The following is a 22769-nucleotide window of genomic DNA, read 5'->3' on the forward strand; positions in this document are numbered from 1 at the left end:
TTTACATTTTAAGATAGCACCTGAGGCTTGTTCAGTGAGTTTTTTATTAATTTGAAAACGTGAGTATAGGACAGTGTGAAGGTCAATGTCTGAAGAGGATTATAATATTGCTTTTCTGCATTGTTAAGCTGAAGGTTTAAGGCGTCAAGGTCTTTCTTAAATCGTTTCTTTTTCGTACTTGAACAGGCAATTTTATGACCTCTTGAAGCAGCTTTAAAAGCATCCCAATTAGTGTTCACCGAGTGGTCTTCATGTAGATTTTCAGTAAACAAATGATGTTGGGAGGACACAAATGACTGGATAAATTGTTGGTCCTGAAGTAGACAATTATTGAATTTTCATCTAGAGGATGGTTTTTTGTTATCGGAGCGATCAAAGGAGGTGATGACTGGGGCATGATCAGAATTAATATTAGAAACGAGGGAATCAATAATAGCATTATTGAGGGATTTGGTAGTGAAAATGTAGTCGAGGCGTGAAAGGGTATCATGAGGATGAGAATGGAATGTCTACTCTAAGTAAACCGCATGGGCTAGTCTCCAGTTGTCAATGAGGTCGGTTTTTGTAAAGCAATGCATAAAGGTTTTATAGGACTTGGAACTTTTGCATAAAATTAGATTAGAGAAATTTGATTTGAGAATAATCTATTTGATAGAATCCCAAAAATGAGGATTGGTAGAGCGGGACCATAAATACTCATAACAGTGACAATATCTGATCCAATAAGCAATTTGACCCACGCCCATCTCCCATTGGTGTCAGCATCTTGACATAGAATTTTATATGATATCCTCTTACTACTTAGTATGCCCACTCCATTTTTCCCCCAACAGCTGGACCCGCAATAACCTCTTTGACCCAACATGATTTAAGTTTCATAGCTTCCATAACAGAGTGATGGGTTTCCTGTATACAAGAAATAGACAGATTTCGTTTTTTGAGATGGGCAATCATTTTATACCTCTTAATTGGGTTATTACAGCTTTTATGTTCCAGGTTACATATTTAAAAACCCTTGTATCTAAGAAGAATGGTTAGTGCCGGTACGTAAAAGTACCCAAGGAAGAGAATATTGTTTAAAACTATTAACCAAATCAACAAATAGAACAACATGAGAATAGATTTAGCCGGCTGATATAAGCACCCAAAATACCAAGGCAAAGTGCAGAAGGGCAAAGCAACAGGGAAGAAGTGAAGGACGGGGATACTTGACCAACTGAAATAAGTTAAGAGTAAGAGGTATGACACTGAACAGAATAAAAGGTAAGACACAGAGCTGAAAGGATCAAGTTATCACAAAGAAAAAAGAGGGAAATTATATATAGGAGCAGATGTCACCAACAGGGATAAAGATGCAGGGTGAAGAAGCCTTGGATGAAGAAGGGTACACAAGTGGTGCGCAACCCACCGTCATTGAGGGCAAATATAAAGACTGCAATACACAATGATAAAAAAAGTCAAGATCCAGAAGAAGAGGAGTTGGTAGGACTGACATGGCCATACTGTCAGCCTTGAGGGAACGGATGAAAGCTTTAAGGACAGCCGGATCAACAAATATCAATGTACGACCTTCATATGTCACCCTAAAAGAGCACAGACGATATAGTCCATATCTGATGTTAAATTGGTTCAATGCAGGATGATAAGAGACCTGGGTGGTCTTCTTAGCCACATCTTGAGATATGTGAATCCTATTATTATGCCACACAAGGGTATTTTTCTCTTTAGCTTTTAAGATGATGTGCTGCAGTTGGGTGTACTCCAGCAAGAAATAAATCAAAGTGCGAGATTCTTACTGGGCCAGTGTGGTGTGCGGGTTGAATATTGAAGGAGATTTCATTTGGGATATGAAGTAGGGCTGATAAAATTTTGAAGAAACAGGATGGCATCATTCCCCTCACATCACTCAGGGAGGACAATAATGCGTAGGTTGTTGCCAGAGGTCGAAGTGGGCGGGAGCGGTCAGAGTGCTGCGCCTATACATTTTATGTTTAGGTTTCACTGTTCCTATACTTTTATTTTAAAAAGAAACCGTTCTGGAATGGCTTAGTTTTAAAATAAAAGTGTAGGAAGAAGTTGAAGCTTGCACTTCAGTTCACTGCACTGAACATTCCCATGAATAGCAGGTGTGTTTGTTTGGGGGTTTGGATTGTACCCTTCGACCACTGGTTGTTGCGCCTACTTCTGTTTTCCAATTCTTAATTATGTTTTTGGAGGTCTCTGACCTCTTTTTTTCAACTGAGTGACTCTATGTGAGACCTCCTCCACATAACCAATTCTGCTTTCAATTTCACTCATTCTGTTCTCAAAGACATTCCACCTTTCATCTAGTTGCTGACATTTTTGGTTGGTGGTTTCGATAAAAGGTTTGAGTGACCTAATTTCTTGTAAAATAGCCTCCATGGCAGGGTCTGGGGAAGGTACTCACTTTTGAGTTTTTTATGAGTGGCAGGCAAAGCTTGCACATCTTTAGAGGCGGTAGGCGATTTCTGGTTATTTTTACCAGAGGCCATGTGGGAATAGTTGATAACCTGATGAAAGCATGAAGAAATAGTGAGTTGAGAAATATCACACCGGCACATAAAAAAAATAGGAATATCAAAGGATAAGCGTAACGTGGTAACTGTGAGATAAAGTTGAAAGTGTTACCTCAAAAATGCAGTCCAGTCCAGTTTATTTCATAAGCAAGTCCTTTTTTTTTCTTGTTCCCTTCTTTTTTTTTTTCCTTTTCTATCCGCAGTAATGTTAAGTAGCCATGTGGTTGCATGTATAAGCAACGTAGAAGGCCAACCATGCCTGAACCAGCTGGTTGCGTCACCACTGCGGTTCTTCACACGAGAGACGGATGCCTTCCCAGACAGCTGCCGCAGGCTCGAGGGGCGAATGGAGGCACCTGCCCCCACGACAGAGCATGCCGCAGTGAGGAAATCAGCCACCCGCAATCGTCTCTACTGCGAGGTCAGGAGAGGGGGAGGATACTTAATAATTAGAAGGTGTTGCATTATCAGAAAATATGAGGTAGGCCGGAGAAACGTTCCTATGCAGCCATCTTCCTTGGTGTCAAGCCACGCCCCCGTTTATTGGAATTTCTATTGAACAGCAAATAGATGTTCCTTCTGAACCCTTATAGTGGCTGCTATGAAGGCTATTCATATCTATTCATCCTGTCTCTTTAGAAGAGTTCAATTCACTCCAGACATAACTCACCAACACAGCAGCACCCTCAAGAATATTTAACTATTAACATCTTATTGTATGGGTCTTTAAAATGACTTCCCAGGACCTAATGAGAAGCCTCATTAGCAATCTGTGTTCACTCTGATGAGAGGTAACAAGTATGAAAGCTGTATGACATGCCGGGGTACGAATAACAATAGAACTCTCGGAGTTCGCTTGGGCTTCTAACTATCTCCCCGGGGGTATTACCCTACTGGTAATCCTCTCCATCCTTGGGTTCTATTGCTTAATTGAATCGTTAACCTATTTACATAAGGTTCAAGGGGAGGAATCCAATGGGCGTGAAGAGTACTGTAAGAAGAGGCAGGATAAATTAAGGTATGCTTTTCCAGAATGTCAAAGGGTGACGCATATCTAGTGGAACACAATGGGAAACACATTGTTCTCCATTAAATCATCAACATCATTGTGTAATCTGGAAAGAGGATGCCATATCTGTAAAGAGGGGAACACATTAAAGCAAACTGAGGACAAAAGACTAAGGCCTTAATTACATAAAATGAACAACCCACTGAGATGTCCAGTAAATGTAGATGCTGAGCAGTAATGGCTAGATGGAGAGAGCATACACAAACAAATCACACTTTGCATTGAAGGACAGTAACAATGGCTGCTTGTCTGTACACACACACACACACACACACACTCATCTTGCCTGAGTGGATGCAGCCCATGTAGAGTGGAACCTCCATGGTTCTCTGTCGGTGGTGCAAAGGATTCCCTTGATATCCCACACAAATGCCGAAGGGTTTGCTAGAATTCTCGCCAGCTTCCCAACATAAGCTATCCCTAATAGTAGCAGCTTGCTTGGGCTTAGACAATCTGTATTTTCAGCTGAAATAGATGGGATGCATGACCATAATGATATGGGGCATTGCTCCTTGCATCCCCTGGGATGATATGATATTTTATTTATATCGCGCTCATACACAGGTGTTTCAGAGCGCAAGATGATGTAAGGTCACTTCCACCAGTGGGGTATGCCGCTGTGGCAGTCACCACTCATGGCACCCAGCCCTTACATAATTGTCTGAATGAGCCACCAGGTGGTAAATATGGCTTCCACTGGTTGTTATCGACTTCCCACTTCCAAAATGTAGGCCAAACAGCCTGGGATGAAGGTAAAGTGGTTGGTCAAAAGGGGGTTAGGAGAACAAATTCATGGCAGGAGGTTGTGATAATAAGGTAACTTAGTGAGTTAGGACACCACCCCACAGAAAATGACAGAATTCAAGTAAGGGAAGCAGGCTATAGTAATCCAACTTGCAAAAAGGTCTAGAAGCACTAGACCACACATTAATCACTATGAACAGCACAATGCTGAGTCACACATAAATGTAGTGAGACAGACCGCAATTCTTCTAAAAGAGGCAAGGAAGCAACGCTATGGAGGGGCGATCATAGGAAACATCAGGGCAAAATAAGAATTTGGAAAATGAAATCCACAATATAACATTCTGTCATTGTGTAGACGAAGGAGACAAAGACTCTCGGGTGGATCTCACAAAGTTCTCAGAAACAAAGCATTAGTTTACATAAGCAATAATCTGCAGTCTGAGATGATCCAACATCACGATTTCAAGCTTTGTACAGGTGTTTGTTGAAGGCTTCTATAAGCATCCCAAGGATAAAGGGGTACGCAACTTCATCAGCACACAAAATATGGCATTATGGGTGAAAACGTACAACACAAAAATTGCACTGAACGGCCCTGGGCTTCCCTAAGACCCACCTCTTCATACATTTCCATATTATTTATTTAAATTTCTGCTTGTGGTTTTTTGAACAAATGCTGATTGGGCTGTCTTGATTTGTATTTCCCTTTTTGGGGTTCGATAAAAAAAAAAAAACTGGATCGATTTCCAACAAACAACGCAAAGCACACACGCTGTACTATATGCCAACTTTACACCCAAATTTGGCATCAATCCATCCAGTGGTTTTGAGATACATTTTAGCATAAATTTTTGGGGGGAATTTGAATACTTTTTCTTTACTTTATTATTGCTTTAATAAAACATATACTGTGACCAAAAATACCTCATTCAGTAATATACCATGAAGCTAAATATTTTACCAATGGAAAAACATAACATAAAATACAGTTTGTGAAAAACAGTAAGAAGCCAACAATTTTAAAACAAATTAATATGCAACCCCAAAGACTAATTTAGAGTTAATGGAACATACATGTGTGAGTAACCTGTGAAATATTGTAGGGAATGAGCCATTCCTAGAATTATTGGAAGGTAATCCCAGAATTAGACTCTGCAACAGAGAAAGATTTCCCTGGTGTCTGAATATTTTAAGGCCCTCGTATCAACAAGGGTAATTTGGTCTCCACTAAGAAGTTTAAACATTATCTTAAAATCGCATTTTAGGTGCCAGGTAATGTTGATGTAAGACCAGTGCTCAGAGCAGGCAGCCTAGAGTGAAATGACCCAGGCTTCAAAATACCGCCCATGAAGGGAGACACAATGATTGCTCTGCGGTCAGACCTATGTTATCCTTGACACCAAGAAGCCTGCAAAGTGAAAGGCAGGTTATAATGGACAGCATTCAACTTCAGAAACCCCACCAGGAACAGAGTATCACCCAATATCATATGTGACAGTAATAAGGCAAGCACTGTGTATTCAAAGGACTCCACAACGATACAGCTTCTGATTTTATGAAGAAGCCAAAGCCAAAAGTGAGCCGGCTTGGCCTGTTTGGGCACATGAGCCTAGAGAGAAGGTCTAGAATCCAGAAGGAAGCCCAGAAAGCGAAGCAGGACACTAATTGTGGTGTAATGACAACCATTGCCGAAACAGGCAACCAAGATTGGGTTAGTGAATCAGATGTATTGTGCCCAAACAACAGTAACACTGTCCTTAGAGTATTACATGTAAGGCTCTCTTGAACCTCCCACTCTCATAACGGTAAGGCAGGTCCAAAAGTGGTGGACAGCCTCTGATGATGACAATCAAAGATGAAGGTGAGTTAGATTGGCATGCATGTGGGCAGAGATGCTGTGTCCATCAACTAGATCTCTCAGGAAATCCATATTAAAATGAATTAATAAATGTAAAAGGATTGACCCATGTGCCATGTGGGGGGAAGGGTGGAGGAACCCATCTGAACAGTATGAAATCTACTGGCAAGGAAAGATTTAAACCACTTTACGACCACACCCCAATGCCAATCTGCTCGGTTAAGATGAACACGAGTGGCTCATGGTTAATTAGATATAATTGTAAGCAATCTAGCTACACCAGCAAGTAAGAGCCACCACCATAGGTAATGTAGAGGATGCCAATGGCCCAGTCTTGCACACACCACTATGCCGGAACCCTGAAGGAACATCACGAAAGTACGGCACAACCAAATCACCTGAAATTCCAGTGATTTGGGATTTGGCAGAATAAGTTTGCACGTGCCTATTTATGATATGCCTCTGATTCTTACCTGCCGTGTGCTCTTCAAGAGGAAGTCAGTAATTTGTTATATTGAATTATTTCTGCAGTCCGTACTGGACATTGTGACATTGCAACTATATTGGATGTCAGAAAAAAAAAGTTACAGACGCTGAAGTGGCTTTTTGGAATAATGCTGCTTTTGATAACACTGCCCTCCATGGTCAGCGTTTAAACACTACTGCATGTTGGAGATTTAACAGGGAAAAGACAGTTACAAACAGCTAATATTGTGCTGTCCCTGCAGTATGTTGGATGAGTTCTTTATTGAAAAAAGAAGGTACTTGTATAGTATTACAAAGGTAGCGGGCGCCCCTCTCTCGCAAGAACAGACATGATAACCTGTTCAGTGGTTATTAACCACTTGAGAGTTCGCAGCCACTGCTTTTACTCACTGTGCCTTTCACAGATGGGAAATATACATTTGCATATCAGTCTTTGTCCTGCCCAGGGGCAGTCCAGCACCGAAATACAATGGCAACTCCAATCTGAACGAGAGTACCACCAGCAACCCCATACACGTGTTTCACCCTTGTTGGGGATCATCAGTGAGGTGAAGCTGATGCCTCTCTAAGCACAGTGAGAGGGAGACCACGTCTGGTTGCCCCCAGGAGACCTAGGGTTACCAATCCCAGGTTCCTTAACAAATAGTTTTACAAAGGTAGCGGGCGCCCCTCTCTCGCAAGAACAGACATGATAACCTGTTCAGTGGTTATTAACCACTTGAGAGTTCGCAGCCACTGCTTTTACTCACTGTGCCTTTCACAGATGGGAAATATCAATTTGCATATCAGTCTTTGTCCTGCCCAGGGGCAGTCCAGCACCGAAATACAATGGCAACTCCAATCTGAACGAGAGTACCACCAGCAACCCCATACACGTGTTTCACCCTTGTTGGGGATCATCAGTGAGGTGAAGCTGATGCCTCTCTAAGCACAGTGAGAGGGAGACCACGTCTGGTTGCCCCCAGGAGACCTAGGGTTACCAATCCCAGGTTCCTTAACAAATAGTTTTACAAAGGTAGCGGGCGCCCCTCTCTCGCAAGAACAGACATGATAACCTGTTCAGTGGTTATTAACCACTTGAGAGTTCGCAGCCACTGCTTTTACTCACTGTGCCTTTCACAGATGGGAAATATCCATTTGCATATCAGTCTTTGTCCTGCCCAGGGGCAGTCCAGCACCGAAATACAATGGCAACTCCAATCTGAACGAGAGTACCACCAGCAACCCCATACACGTGTTTCACCCTTGTTGGGGATCATCAGTGAGGTGAAGCTGATGCCTCTCTAAGCACAGTGAGACCTAGGGTTACCAATCCCAGGTTCCTTAACTCTCACTGTGCTTAGAGAGGCATCAGCTTCACCTCACTGATGATCCCCAACAAGGGTGAAACACGTGTATGGGGTTGCTGGTGGTACTCTCGTTCAGATTGGAATTGCCATTGTATTTCGGTGCTGGACTGCCCCTGGGCAGGACAAAGACTGATATGCAAATTGATATTTCCCATCTGTGAAAGGCACAGTGAGTAAAAGCAGTGGCTGCGAACTCTCAAGTGGTTAATAACCACTGAACAGGTTATCATGTCTGTTCTTGCGAGAGAGGGGCGCCCGCTACCTTTGTAAAAGTACTTGTATAGTACCCCAGCACTAACTTTTGTTAAAGAGGCCAGAAGACATGGTGCAGATATTGTGGGGAATATTTTGAGCTGAAACATATTCTCACTTTTTTTTATGTTGTCCTGTTATTTCCTGCATGTGGATTTTCTGATATTGTGGTGGATAAACCACTGAGTATCATAACTGAATATGAGCTGCTGGTTTGGTACATATAGGTTATTAACTGAATATGAGATGCTAGTTTGGTACATATAGGTTATTAACTGAATATGAGATGCTAGTTTGGTACATATAGGTTATTAACTGAATATGAGATGCTAGTTTGGTACATATAGGTTATTAACTGAATATGAGATGCTTGTTTGGTACATATAGGTTATTAACTGAATATGAGCTGCTGGTTTGGTACATATAGGTTATTATCACCATTACAGTATGCCAATTTAACCTCCATCATAATATAGCCGACGGACTATAATGTCCCTGTTCGGTAATATTGATTATAACCGCAAAAGTTGGTTCAGATCCATATTTGAAGGGAATTATTTAACTTTCACACATTATAGAAAATAAATCATGCTTTTTCCAGCATTATCATAAATAGGGACTTTTAAAACCATTGTGCGCTATGCTGATATGCTTTCATACGGCTTGAAATCACCACCAGAGTAGTTTCAGAGTGCCTACGCTTGTCTGTGGAGTGGTGCATTGAGCCCCCGCCTGGGGAACCCGTCCTCTGCTGGAGGAAATGAAATGAGTGTGGGGAAGATAAGAGGATGGGAAAGCGGGAAAAAGATGCTACAAGCAAAGCGACGGAGGGATGCAGTGGAGCAAGAATGTTTTGCGATAGCAAGATTACATGGCAGGCCTGTTAGGTGGACTATAGCTCTGCATAAGGGAGGATTTTGTATCCGATGCAGATGTGGAGAATTGTAACTTAGAACACAGTGTAATGCTGGATACATGAAGTGGCTGACTATGTGCTTAGCCAATCCTTGAGGTTTGGTGGCTTATTTGCCCGGTCATCTCAACATGTTGTACGGCAGGTAAAACTCCAGAATATAAATTCTGTGACTGCCAAGCTAGAACCAAGCGTGGCGCAGTAAAGACTAGGCCATGCATGATGGCAAATGTTGCTGTGCAATTGTATTTGAGGAGATTATGAGAGGTAAGACGGTGCAAGATAAGGCTGTTCCAACATGGCCTGTCATCCCCTGGCATCGATTGCAATGGAAGGGAGATCTGCGGAACCCCTTCCAGATAGAACCTGATTCTCAGAGCGGGTCGCGGTTCTTTGTCCTCTGGCCCCTCCCAGTTGCTTACAGACTAGCACAGTATGGATTCATTCAATGAACCCGTTTATCCTTCCAGCCTATTGGCTGTTGCAGATGTGGCATGTTGCAAGAAGGAAATACAAAGTATTGCCAGCTGTCAAACGCTTCATTAATCCGGTCCGAGTGAAAAAGACACAGGCGACAATAGTTTCTGTCAAGCCGCTCCAAGCATTGTTCCAAGAGCTTCTCTCGGCCCATTGTTTCTCTCGGCCGCAGCACCGGGCCCGCTTGGCTGCAGAGCGGATGCTTTCAAGGTACATTGCACTATCTCTATGAAGCTGTTGGAAGGCATGAAATAGTTTGCATGCCTAAAGCAGAGACATTGTTCCAGAGAGGCGGTTCATAATGAGATTTAATGAGCAGTCGATATACATCCAGCACATGTTAGATGAAACAGAGCTGGCAATGAATACTGGAGGGAAAATGCACACGGATGTATCCAGAAAAGGCAGTCAGGCAAGGCATAGCACCCAAAATGAATGCAAAGAGCCTTGCTTAGCAAGATCACTATGCAGCTGTGTTCATCTGGAAACCGCGCTTTCGGTCCTGCAAGTTCCTTTTACACTGTGTTATATTACGGCACTTGCGGCAGGGTCAGTTCAGTTGTGAACCAAGGGTAGTAATACATTTTTCACACAGCCCATTGTGACAAATTCTTTCTTTTTCTAAGCACTGTAAAGAAAGGTGTCAGTGTCACCAAATGTACGGTACTTCATTGATCAATTTCAGAAAGATGAAGGTATAACATGGCCCACGTGGGTTCAATCCTGCGAACAGCAGGCTGAAGACAGGTGGCTGGGAAAGTGCTTAACCCACTTAGCTATCTCGGCAGTGGCACAATTGGCAGAAAGCACTGGCTTGTTAAATGAAGGCCTAAGGCGGAAGCCTGGTGTCCCCTGACAAAGACAAGAGGCATACGTCCCATCAGGCTTCCTACATCAGAAAAGACAGCTGTCTTCCAACCCGCTACCTATTTGAGAAATCATTTTGCTCTCAAATATCCATCTCCCCAAACAAATTCATGCTGTTGCCCAGCTGATGACATCATCACCTGCTTTAGATACTTTGAACTCAGTCAGCCGAATGCTTAGCACGGTGATTGGGTGTTGTTCCCAGGTGCTTGCTCTCTCTGAAACCTCTAATTACACAGATGAGAGGATTATGGACGGGGTGAGTAAGGTGAGTAGGACGCATCATGGTAAGGCATTTTAGAGTGAGCAGAACAGCGTGCGGACTGTGGGGAGTGAAGAACAGCTCAGTCAGTGTTAGCGTCACTCCAAAAAGCTGCAACCATACGCGTCGCCCTTTAGGAATCTACACTCTTGGACAGTCAGCGCTTGATATGAATGCTAAAGCTCAGCCTTCACGGAAAGACTGTAGCTCACCTGGGTCTCCTTGAATTCTAAAAAAACTGCTTGGCAAGTGCATTCATGGATTATGATCGAAGAATCCTAACTCCAGCTGACAGTTTCGTCCAAAAGCTTGTGAGCACTGAGCAATGCTTTGAGAGACTTAGCTCAGCTGTCCAAAGGTCAGAAAGTCGGGATGGCCTTCCACTTGAGCTACGAATGAACCAGGACATGCGATGGCTTTTCATAAAATGCATAAGTATGTTGGTCTTTTAAATACTTACGCTAACCAATGACAACCCCTCTGGCGTCAGGGCCCCTTTACTGAGATGGCCTTTCACTCTGATTCTGCAAAGAGAACCTACAATGATTCCATGAGCCCACGAGCACAGATACATAAAGCACGTAAAAAGTGCAAAAATGCTGCTCCCCCCATTATGAATCCCGTGAGATAGCCGCGGAAAAGATTGGCGGTGAGCTGAGACCTTGTCCACCACACGGAAAAGGGAATCACGCACGCTAACATAGCACCCTCGGCAGCGAAAAGTAGCAAATGATGTTTTCAATATCCCCACACAAAGCGCACAAATTCAGCACATCACTCATCAAAAGATATCCACAGCTGGCAATCGTTAAAAAGACGAAAACATATTACAAACACACATCAGAGATGTATCTGCACTGCATGCGGTTTGGCTCAAGCGGTCAAATTTGGCGGTTGGTCTGCATGTCAAGCAGCAAACACGTCTCTCCAACGGTCCGCTGGCCCAGGCGGAGGCGGCCATTGAAAGGGACTCTTTTGCTGTAAACGGCGCTGTTTCCTCTCAGGCCGGGACGCAGTGGAACCAGTCAACATGAAAGACCCCTCGTTTGCTTTGTTCGCACGCAGGGCGGGGGGCGTGTGGGGGGGGGGGGGACCCGGGGGTCTCAGCTACAACAAAGACGGGGAATGCTTTTCTGAATCCCGCTTCGCTTTGCTCGTGTGCGCAGGCCTCCTCCCGACCTCCCGAGAAGCAGCCGTGTATTTATTTTAAGATAATTTTATTTTGACATATGCGAGCGACAGTGGCCCCGAAACCGCCTCAGCGATATTACCACTGGTGGTAACGTGTATCTAGAAGCTTAGAAAAGTCCGGACAGAATAACGGGGCATGTTGTCAGACGGAAAGCAGGAAAGGCCAAAAGACACTTACCTCCCCGGTACCCGTCTGCAGAATTTTCAGGCCAGTCACCTTTTCCAGCTTTTCCTTGTGGTCAGCTGTAACACAAAGACAGATCACACACCTTCAGTAAACATGGACTATTCATGAGTAAATATTATTATACATTTGTATAGCACAAACCTAGTTTGGGAGCAACAGAGGGCTCTGAAGGTCATGGAGCAAAACATTGGGAGTGCGAATTTAACATGTCATCAAGTAAATATTAGTAATAATGATCACAGTACAATATGACGGTATGCTTGTTCATACGACAGGCGGGAGGTTGGCTCAAAGTGTTGTTTGTAGAGCCAGGTCGTCAGTGCTTTCATAAACTGAAGGAGACTTGAAGCAGCCCGATTAGCACCGGAATGGCATCCCGAAGCGTAAAAACAGAGCGAAAGACACGCATAACATCTTTAAATACGTTTTAACAACTTTTTTGGATGTCCATCGAATTTGCAAGGATTTTTTAAGGAAACTGATGGGGAGGATTGCCAATTTGGACGATGCCCAAGAGTATGAAGTACCAGGCCTGTGACATTGCATGCAAGTATGGTCAGAATGTAGCACATGACACACACACACACACACACACACACAACCCCCCCCCCTCAGCAGACCTGAACCCGCTGGGGAAGAGGAGTTTCTTGATTAACTCAGTCTCAAGGTTGAGCTGAGTATATTGACGTGGTAGGACACATCTCATTATACACTGTTGCCACAGGTTGCACTCACAGGCATGCAACAGCATTTCAACAACAGCTGAACAGCCACTCTCGTTTTGCACCAACAGAGAGCAATGTCCCCTTGCTGATGATGGTCAATGTTTATTTTATTTTATTTTATTCAAATTTGTAGAGCGCGCGTCAGCCCGGAGGCATCGCAGCGCTTGTTACAGGCAAAAATCTTAGTTACATAGGGTACAGTAATTACATATAATACAAAAATTACAGTGGACATGTATACAATAGAGATGCAGTATATTTACATGGATTCCTGAGCGTTTTAGTTATTTTGCAAGGTATGAAGTTTTCAACTTCTTGCGAAAAATGGGAAGAGAGTTTTCCGCTCTAATGTCTGCAGGGAGGGCATTCCAGGTCTTGGCTGCAATGTAGGGGAAACTTAGTCCTCCGGCTTTGGCTTTTTTGATGAGTGGGATGCAGATTAGGTTAGAGTATTGCGTCCTGGTAGGACGGGAGGAGGAAGGTTTGAGGATGGTTTCTGATAGATAGGACGGGGCGGAGAGAGAGAGGCATTTGTGAGTGAGGGTGAGGATTTTGAGAGTGATCCGTTCTTTGACCGGGAGCCATTGGGCTGAGTGCCTGGCCTGTGTGATATGCTCTCTTCTTGGGATACTAAGAGCGGCCCGAAGAGCATTGTTCTGCGTGACTTGTAGTCTGTTTATGTTTTTGGCAGATGTGCCGGCTAGGAGTGCATTGCAGTAGTCCAATTTGGCTCCAATGGTTGCTCTAGCTACAGAGAGGCAATTAGGTTTGGAGAGGTAGGGCTTGATGGCATTTATGAGCTTGATGGTGTGTGCGGAAGCAGAAGTGATTGCGCTGACTTGTCTGGTCATGGATAGAGAGGAGTCAAGGTATACTCCCAAGGTCTTTACGGCTGTGGATACGGGGATGATGGAGTTGTCAATGGAGAAGTTGGCGTATAGTTTGTCAAGTTTGTCTAGGGTGTTCTGTTGACCTAGTATCATGATTTCAGTCTTGTCACCATTGAGGCAGAGGCCATTAATTGCCATCCATGCCTTTATGATGGAGTAGATTGTGTGGAGTGCCTTTGCGTCTTCGTTGTATGATCCTGAAAGGGGTAGAAGTACTTGTGTGTCGTCCGCGTAGTTCGTGTATGTAATGCCGTATGAGGCAAGTTTGTCAAAGAGGGGCTTGGTGAACAAGTTATAGAGTGTGGGTGCAGTGCAGGATCCTTGAGGGACCCCGCAGTGTGTTGTCGTGGGAGTGCGGTTGGTGATGCCTGAGAAGACTTTCATGGCTCTTCCTTCTAGGAAGGAAGAGATCCAGAGGGCTGCTTCTTTGGAGAAGTTGGCTGAGTGTGTGAGGTGTGAGGTGAGGGTCTTGTGATCAACCAGATCGAAAGCGGCTGAGAGATTTAAAAGGAGCAGAAGAATAGGCTTGCCTTTGTCCATGATTTGGGTGATCTGATTCTTCAGATCTACCAGGGCTGTTTCTGTGCCATGTCCTTTCCGGAAGCCTGATTGCCTAGTCCCGAGGATGGAGTGGGTTTCCAGAAAGTGTTGGATTTGGCAGTGTGCGGCTTTGTCCAGTAATTTAAGCAAAAAAGGCACTGTGGTTATTGGTCTGTAGTTGTTAGGTTGTAGGGGGTCGAGAGTAGGTTTTTTTAGGAGAGGCCGGACCCATGCCTCTTTGAGGTTAGCTGGAATGATGCCTGTTTTAAAGGACGCATTGATGAATGCCGTGAAGAGCGGCGCAAAGCAGTCTGCGCAGTCCTTGACTAGTTTGGGTGGGCAGATGTCGCCTTTACAGGGGGAGGGTTTGAGGTTTTTTAGTAGGTTAATAACTTCTGATTCAGTGATGTCTCTGAAGGAGAAATCAGGTATGGTGCGCTTGGAAGAGGTGGGTGGGGTGTTGCTAGGTTTAGATCCTGTCTGTTGAGGAAGTGCTTTGCAGTGGTCTTTGATTTTTTTTTGGAGAAGGTCAATTTTGTGTAGCATGGCAGCTTAAATGCTGGTACACCAAGCTTCATTTTTGATTATTTCGTCCGGTGTATTAGGGGGGGAGATGAGCTCATTAAAAATGGCGAAGATCTCTTTGGAGTGTGATTTGGCATTGGAGATTCGTGTGTTGAAAGCTTTGGCTTTGGCATCGGTGATAGCTGTCTTGTACTGGTGGGAGATTAAATTGAATTTGTTTTTGGTATTGGTGCAGGGGTCAGATTGCCAGTTTTTTAGTGCTGCTCTTTTGTGGGACCGCATAGAATGCAGCTCTTCTGTAAACCATGAGTTGGTGTGTAGGGATTTCTTCTCTTTTTTCCATTCAAGTGGTGCTATTTCATTGATAGCTTTGGTGAGGACATCTTTGTAGATGTCTGCTAGGATGTTGGGGTCATTAGCGAATGGAGGAGCTAACTCAGGGGTATTGAGGTATGGGCGCAGGTTCTCCTCTATGAGTTTTTTAGAGCTTCTGACTTGTGCAGCATTAGCAGGGGTCAAAGTTTTGTGGTTTTTGGTGATAGGAATAGAGAACTCGATGCAGTTGTGGTCCGTCCATGGCAGTGAGAAGTTGGAGGTGATAGTGGAGAGGCAGTTAAGGTCTGCAATCCAGTCAAGGATGCGGCCTTTGATGTGAGTAGGACTTTCTATTTTTTGGGTGAAGCCCAGGTCAATGAGTTCCTTGGTGAGGGAGGCTGCCGATTTGTCCTTGGAGTCGTTGAGACCGAGATTGAAGTCACCTAGTAGAAGGGTTTTGGTGGAGCTTTTGATATTGTTGCTGATGATGTGAATGATGTTGTCCTGGGAGTCTAGGGTGTTGCCTGGGGGGCGGTATAGTAGGTGAATGTTGATGGTGCTGTTGGGTGACAGTGTGAGTTTGGCCGATAAGAGGTCAGAGTTATTGGTCGGGGGGTGACTGACAGGTCGGAGCTGGAGGTTCTCTTTGTAGATGAGTGCTACTCCGCCTCCTGTTCGATCTGGCCTATCCTGTCTGAGTATGGAGAAGCCAGGTGGTAGTGCAAGTGTAACGGCTGGGCCTGATGCTTCATGTAACCATGTTTAAGTGATGGCTAATAGTTCAATGTTATTGTTGTTAATGTTATTATTGGTCAACACTGTGTTTTCTCTCTGTGACACTAACACAGGGGTCAACATCCCCAGGTTTGGGATGCGACAGGGAAGGATTATTAAATCTGCCCTACAGTTCCCCCAGCCAGCGCACCAGGTTTGCTATTATCCTACCAGGTCCCTGCAACAACAGCCTCTTCATCCTCTTCATACTTCACGTCATTGATGATGGGCCATGTCTCATGGGGTGGAAATCGTCATGGTGGAGGACTAGAGGACAGGAATGTGTCATTCAGTGAGCGAATGGATGGCAGAGATCACACGCCTCAGCTCCCTTTGCATGCGCGCAGACCACGCTCTGGTGTTGGCATGCCTTAGGTGCCTTGATATAATCCCCTGCCCATCAAGATTGTGGAGTTAGAGATGGTGGAGTTATGATATATATGGTATGATATTTTATTTGTATCGCGCTCGTACACAAGTGTTTCAGAGCGCGACTAGGCAAGGGAGCGGAACAGGGGAGAACACAACACAACAGTTTACAGGTTCGAAAAAAACTGTAAACTGCAGGACTGTAGTGTACTAGGAAGCCAACGAGAAACACCTTCATGATAATACGCAGTGGATGGGTGATGGTGACAGATAGTTGGCACCTCTTCACTAACTTTTTTGATTGCATTATAATTATAATTGGTTATTTATAACAAGCTTAATACCCAGAGGTTTCTAAGTGCGAGCGCATTGCCCCTGAGCTATCCTCCCAAGACTCCAGGAGTCCCTATGCATTCCACTGCCACAACAGGATTCAGGCGAATGTCTTATTAGAATTATTAGAATGTGTAGCTTTTGTAAAGATAACTGTACCTGTTTATGTGGTCCCTCAATAGACCTGCACATGGTGCACTGGCTACCAAATATACATACAGAGACTGTACAATCAGATCGAACGGCTCTCTGATTCCTGAAGCGGGACTCTTCTGCTCAAATCTCTACTCTCATATGAATCTTTTTTCTTCAACTGCCAAAATATGACACCAAACTACATTAAACAAAGTTTAACATCTAATTTTATGGATAATCTTTGTTTTTAATTTTGTTGTAGTATGTTTTGATCTTTTCAATGTATGTTGCTTATTTTTTTTAAACGAAGTAAGATAGGAGAAAATGAAAACGACTTAAACAGCCCCTCTCGAAAAATGGAATTAAATATGTTGGCTGCTTCTCTTAAAATAAGTGTTACCACAACAACACTTTCAGCATTTTCCCTGGCTAATAATGTACCCAGCATATCCACGCTGCTGGGCAATGCTGACCCTGCTTTCAGGGACGTGAATTCTAGAACCCACAGACCGTAGGATGCTGTGCGGAGAGAGTCTTGGCCTTTTGTGTGCGAGTACAAGACTGTCACTGTGGGAAGAGGACTCACGCACTGGAGGGGCACACTTTTGCTTCTGATGGCGATATCATTTACCAGGGTTCCGTGAGCGTTCACCCTGATTTTCACTTGTTTGGGGTTGCGGGTAATCAGTGTCATACACATCCCTGTGTCAGAACCACATGTGTCTGAGGGGGGCTGTTGTACCCAGCAAATGGGTGGCTGAGGTCTTACACCTCCTAACGGTTGCTTAGGCTAGGACCTAGAGAATGGTGGCAACACGGGGGCATTCCTCCTGCCCCCCCACCACTACCTCCATATGGACTCCTGGAGCTGCCTTGCACCATAATTGGGTTAAGTGCCTCCTATACTTGACATATGTGCTACTCGCGGCATAGCCCTCTCCTACACCAGTCTATCATCAGCTTTCTGTTACTCCTCTACCACTCTCTCACCTGCATTCACTTCTCCCTGTAATCCACTCCCTCTCACCCCCATCATCAACACCACTGGTATCACCGGTGCCACCATCAGCCCCAAGGGCACCTGTTGGGGGCGATAGACAGATTGTCTGTATGCCTCCCCACACCTATCATGTCATATAGCTGTACGGTGTCCAGTCAACTCGTCGAAAAAAAACTGGTCGACTGCAATTTGGTCGACGCAATTTGGTCGAAAACCAAATGGTCGAATTTTTTTTTTTATTTATATATTTATTTTTCGGGTTTTCGTTTAGTTAAAAAAGGGGTTTTTAGAGAAAAAAAGGGTGTTGGGGGGTGGACCCCCCCCAAAAAAAAAAAAAGGGTTAAAATAAAAACAAAAAAAAAATTCGACCATTTGGTTTTCGACCAAATTGGTTCGACCATTTGTCTGGTCGACCAATTTTTTTCGACGAAATGTCTGGCAACCTAGCTGTACCTCTCCCTATTCAGATTCAAGGCATGAAGGCAACAGATCCACGTCCTCCTATGTCCCTGCACCAAGAACCCGGTGCTTGCTGATCACCGGCTCTGCATCATCAGTCGCCCGCCTGCCATTTTCCTCACATTAAAAAGACAAATGCAGCAAAAGTTTTCCTAACAAAAGATTTACCCAACAAAGTTCAGAAAAACAGGACTGCCAAAACAAAATGGTCTCCCAAACCAAATTGGCTGTACAAGATAAAATGATTACACAAATTAAGGAAAAAGTACTATTTCCCTTCAAAAATAACAAACGTTACACACACCAAAAAGCATGTACAACACACAATCCTCCTCTTTAGAAACAATACAAATGTCTGCCCGATGTCGCTCCAAAAACTTGACAGCTCCTTCTACTGTAGCATGTGCACAAGCCCTGTTTCAGCTTCTTGCAGCCAAACGCTATCCACAAAGGAAACAGGAAGTTGTAGGTTGCTTATATAGGTATCCAAACTTGCTTTACGCCTTAAAACGGTATCCAGTGATTAAGTTGCCTGGGAAACGGTCCGCAGGGGGTGACATTACCCCAAATTTACACTCCCACAAAAATCAAGAACTTTCCCCAAATATTGTAAGACTGGAGTTGGAACAATTTTAGTCATCCTAGAATATGTGGGGGAAGGCTTTTACGGGTGCAGGGAAAAAAGTCGTCTGCCTAGCCACTTTTTCCCAGGGGAGATTTTCTCGTGGAACCCTTAGAACTTGCCAGAATCCTCACAAGATTATTCAAATCTCAACTGAACATCAGGACCGCAGAGAATCCTTGCACGAGCACAGAATCTGGATAAGGGCTTACCGATCTCAACAGAAAAGTGTGGATGGCACGATTCACCTACGGGCCTTCGTAGATGCACCCAAGTCCAGCAGGTAAACTCACACGGATTTGCAGATTTGCAGAAGGGTTTTCAGGAGATTTGCCCAGGACTTCTGGGAGAGCCTTGACAAAAACACTTACTGCCCGATTCATGGAATATTTGCCCGGTTCAAAGTGAATTTGCACTGCTGAAATGTGACTTTGCACTGCCGACACAAACCCTGATTCCTGGAACCGTGCAAAGTGTCTTTTTGCCGTGCAAAGTCCGGACAAAGTCATTTTGTATTGCAAAAATGACTATGCGCTGGCTTTGGCCCAACTTTGCCCAGCAATAATAATCTTTGCACGGTTCCATGAATCAGGGTTTGTGTCGGCAGTGCAAAGTCACTTTTCAGCATTGCAAATTCACTTTGTACCGGGCAAATATTCTATAAATCGGGCCCTTAGTGGTTTCAATTAAAAAAAATAAAATAACTATTGACACCCATTACCCAATCTTTTCAAATAATGTAATATATTTATTTGGAAACATGTAAATTACAGTGTAAATAATCAAGTGCATCACTAAGGTGATCTCTATGCACTCAGGGAAGATGACAGGAAGGAAAACCAGAAGTATTCCCAGCCTTCATCCTGAATGTTCCGAACAGAGAGTAGAAGAGAGTTCCAAGTGTGAGTGGCTTGACGAAAAATGCCTGCGTTATATTTGCTAGAGTTTAGAAGCTTAAGTGGATAATACATGTCACCCGTGAGTTCTCCACTATATGCAGTACCGGGCAGCTGGCTGGGTGCTTCCTGCATGCATGAAACTCTAACGTGACATGCTATCTTGTTAACATGTATGTTATAGGGGCTCTAACTACTGAAAAGGGCTTTGTGAGTGAATGCCAAATCTGTCTTCATAATCTTCAGAAATCTACTGTTATTAGAAAACATATTAGGAAAACTCCATTAATAATGTATTTGTCAGTACCTGTTGATCCTCTTTGCGCTTGTGACTTCTGCCAAAAAATGGATCTCCTGTATTTTGAAATACATCTTTATAATTATAATTGTTCTTTTATAATGCGCTTAATACCAGCAAGTGGTTTCTAAGCACGGGATCGGGATTCGAACCTGTGTTGTGCTGCATTGTCTTGCTTCCATCTTATACAAGGACCATTTAACCCAGGATTAAGTGAAGTAATTCTAGCTGCTGCTCGCTAATAGAGCTTTTGGCCCCAGCGAAGAGAGCAGCAAGTTGGGTAAAGGCCAGGCATTTCATAACGGCATGTCAAATACAGTGATTGGCTGTCTTGCTCTCAGCCTTCCAGAGAATGTACTGTTTGTTCATGATGCACGCCTTTTTCTAGAAACCAGGGGCTCCCGGGTGACGTCACACACATTCCATCAGAGTGTCGCTGGAGTTGAATGTAGTCACTAGGGGCCCCAAGCTGGGCAGCAGAGATCATAGTTCTTCTGTATGTAAAGCCATGTGATGGGACATGTTCTGTATGCACTTGACTTGTGTCCCTGCCTCGCACATGCCCTGATTTGTCACGTGTTCAGGGTAGTTATGTCGCTGCAAGTTGTGAGTTGGCAAGTAAAAAGGCCCAATACAGAAAACAATTGCAATGTGATGTCTCCTGCCTTTCGCCCATTCTTCCTGGCTGTGTGCCCCCAAAGCTCCAGCTCCGCTAACAGGCCACCCTACTCTACATGCTCTGACTATAGAACTGGGCGGAGCACCACGAGCCATGGCAGCCAACAGCTCTGTCATTTCAAACGAAGCTAACGGTTGTCATAGCTCCGCTGTCAGCACACGAGTTGAGAGAACCGTGCCTGCACCGTAAGGACTCAGAAATCGGCAGCCTTACTTCCGCTCGAAGTCAGTGATGCAAATGGAAAAAATTTGGAAGGGAATCTCACAAGCGGGAGGCAGAGTTTTGACCAGGCGGAGTTCAGAGGGAAGCAGAGCTGGCAGTTTACCAGGCTGGCTACTCTAGGGTGACCAGATGTCCCGTTTTTTTCGGGACAGTCCGGGGAAATCGCTCTCCATCTCGGGGTCCGCGGTTTGCATGGTTGGGTGGCTACGGTAATAAAAATTTTATTTGTTTTACTCAACACTTTCAGAATTTTGAATTCCTTTCAGGTACAAGTCACAACTCTTACTGACTGTGCCACAGAGACCGGCTTGGAAATGTGTGTACAGCAAGCCATGTTAGATCAATTAGAGCAAACCCCTGTTTTGAATTAACATGCCAAGATTCACAGACAAAACTGCACAAATGAGATCATATACAGTTTATAGAAAGGAAAAGTGCTGGAAATATGATTGGGTTGTGGTTGTGTGGGTGTGTTGGGGGAGGGGCAGTAATTGGTGGGCTGTGATGGGGTAGTCCCTCTTTTATGTTATTGGTCGTCCCGGTTTTTCGTTTTGGAAATCTGGTCACCCTATACTTATAGAAAGTACACCACATACAAACCTGTCTACTAGTACCTTAAATAATGGGCGTTAATACACAAGTCAGTTGTTCGTATTCTCTCATATAGATAACACGCTGACTCTGCCTTGCTGGCTTTCGAGTAGCAGGCACGTGGCCAATTGAACTATGCCATCCTCTTTAACTTGCATTGGAATCGTGAAGGGCTGGAGGATCCCAATCTCACTTTTCCCCCTCGTCGTGATAGCAAACGGTTGGGAAATGCAAGAAAAAATTCAACGGTTCCGTTATCACTGCCTACTTTAGACAGTCTCCTCGGGCAAGCTTTCATGGTGTAGCAGATCTTCGCCCAACACCAGGAAATCTCGCTACCTGGCACAGCTGGCCAGGAGCAGTCACTAAGAAGCCTTCACCGCCGTCTCCTTCCATTCGCATTTTCCTTCAGCGAGCTCCCCGGTTGCTAGTCCCCTTCATACGCGGCTTTACATGGACATTACTGCGCACACGCCGAGTACATGGCTCATTTATTTTATGGGCTTCTATTTTTGGACATGTCGTGCTGGTAGGCGGCAACCAAAGAGGATTCAAAGAGGATATGAGTGACTCTCCAAGGAGTCATCCTGCTGTGACATACGTAGGGAAACCGGAGCCAGAGCAGCACTCATGGCGCCAATGTGCTGTGTGCGGCTCCGCCCCCCACTCCATACCGAAGCACAGAAAGCGCTTTTTAAAAAACAGTTTCTTTTACAATCGTCAATCGCTTTGGGACTGAGGCGTGCCGGTTCCTGAGATCTGGCTACACATCTGATGCCGGATCTCGGCTCTGGAGAGAGCCGGCCTGTTGGCTAGAGCTGCTCGGAATGAGTCATTGTCAAAATGATTGTACATTAACGAGTCACGGCATCTACCCCGACTACGACTCTCAATGAATGTGAAATGACAGCTGCGAAGAAAGGAATTAAAGGTCAATGGCTCCCTAATGGCAACATCTACAAAATATACAGAACCAAAAAATACTGCTACAGTGCTACAAACATCAAACCAATGATCGACAACACCCAGCCATGCCAGCCTTGTCCTGCCCTTCAAGGAATAGCTCAAAGAGAAAGACAAACCAAACACACATGACTACCTCAGACTTTCAACAAGTACTTGACCCCAGCAGTAAACTCTTCGGAGGTCGTGAGGCTAGGAGGCGAAAATCTACCTCGAAAGTACAGAATATTCCGGAAGG

At 44.4% G+C, this 22769-nt stretch overlaps 1 protein-coding gene across 2 annotated transcripts in view; it reads right to left on the minus strand.

The window, feature by feature from the left end:
• PTPRN2 (protein tyrosine phosphatase receptor type N2) overlaps window positions 1–22769 on the minus strand; it is a 3479756-nt gene that overhangs the window by 930158 nt on the left and 2526829 nt on the right. For both annotated transcript variants that reach the window (XM_069647979.1, XM_069647978.1), the window contains exon 12: window positions 12187–12251. In XM_069647979.1, coding sequence (XP_069504080.1) covers window positions 12187–12251 — 65 coding nt within the window. The remainder of the gene's footprint in view (window positions 1–12186; window positions 12252–22769) is intronic.

The sequence above is a fragment of the Ambystoma mexicanum genome, chromosome 2q (genome assembly GCF_040938575.1).
Source record: "Ambystoma mexicanum isolate Mex_15411 chromosome 2q, UKY_AmexF1_1, whole genome shotgun sequence".
NCBI lineage: Eukaryota > Metazoa > Chordata > Amphibia > Caudata > Ambystomatidae > Ambystoma > Ambystoma mexicanum.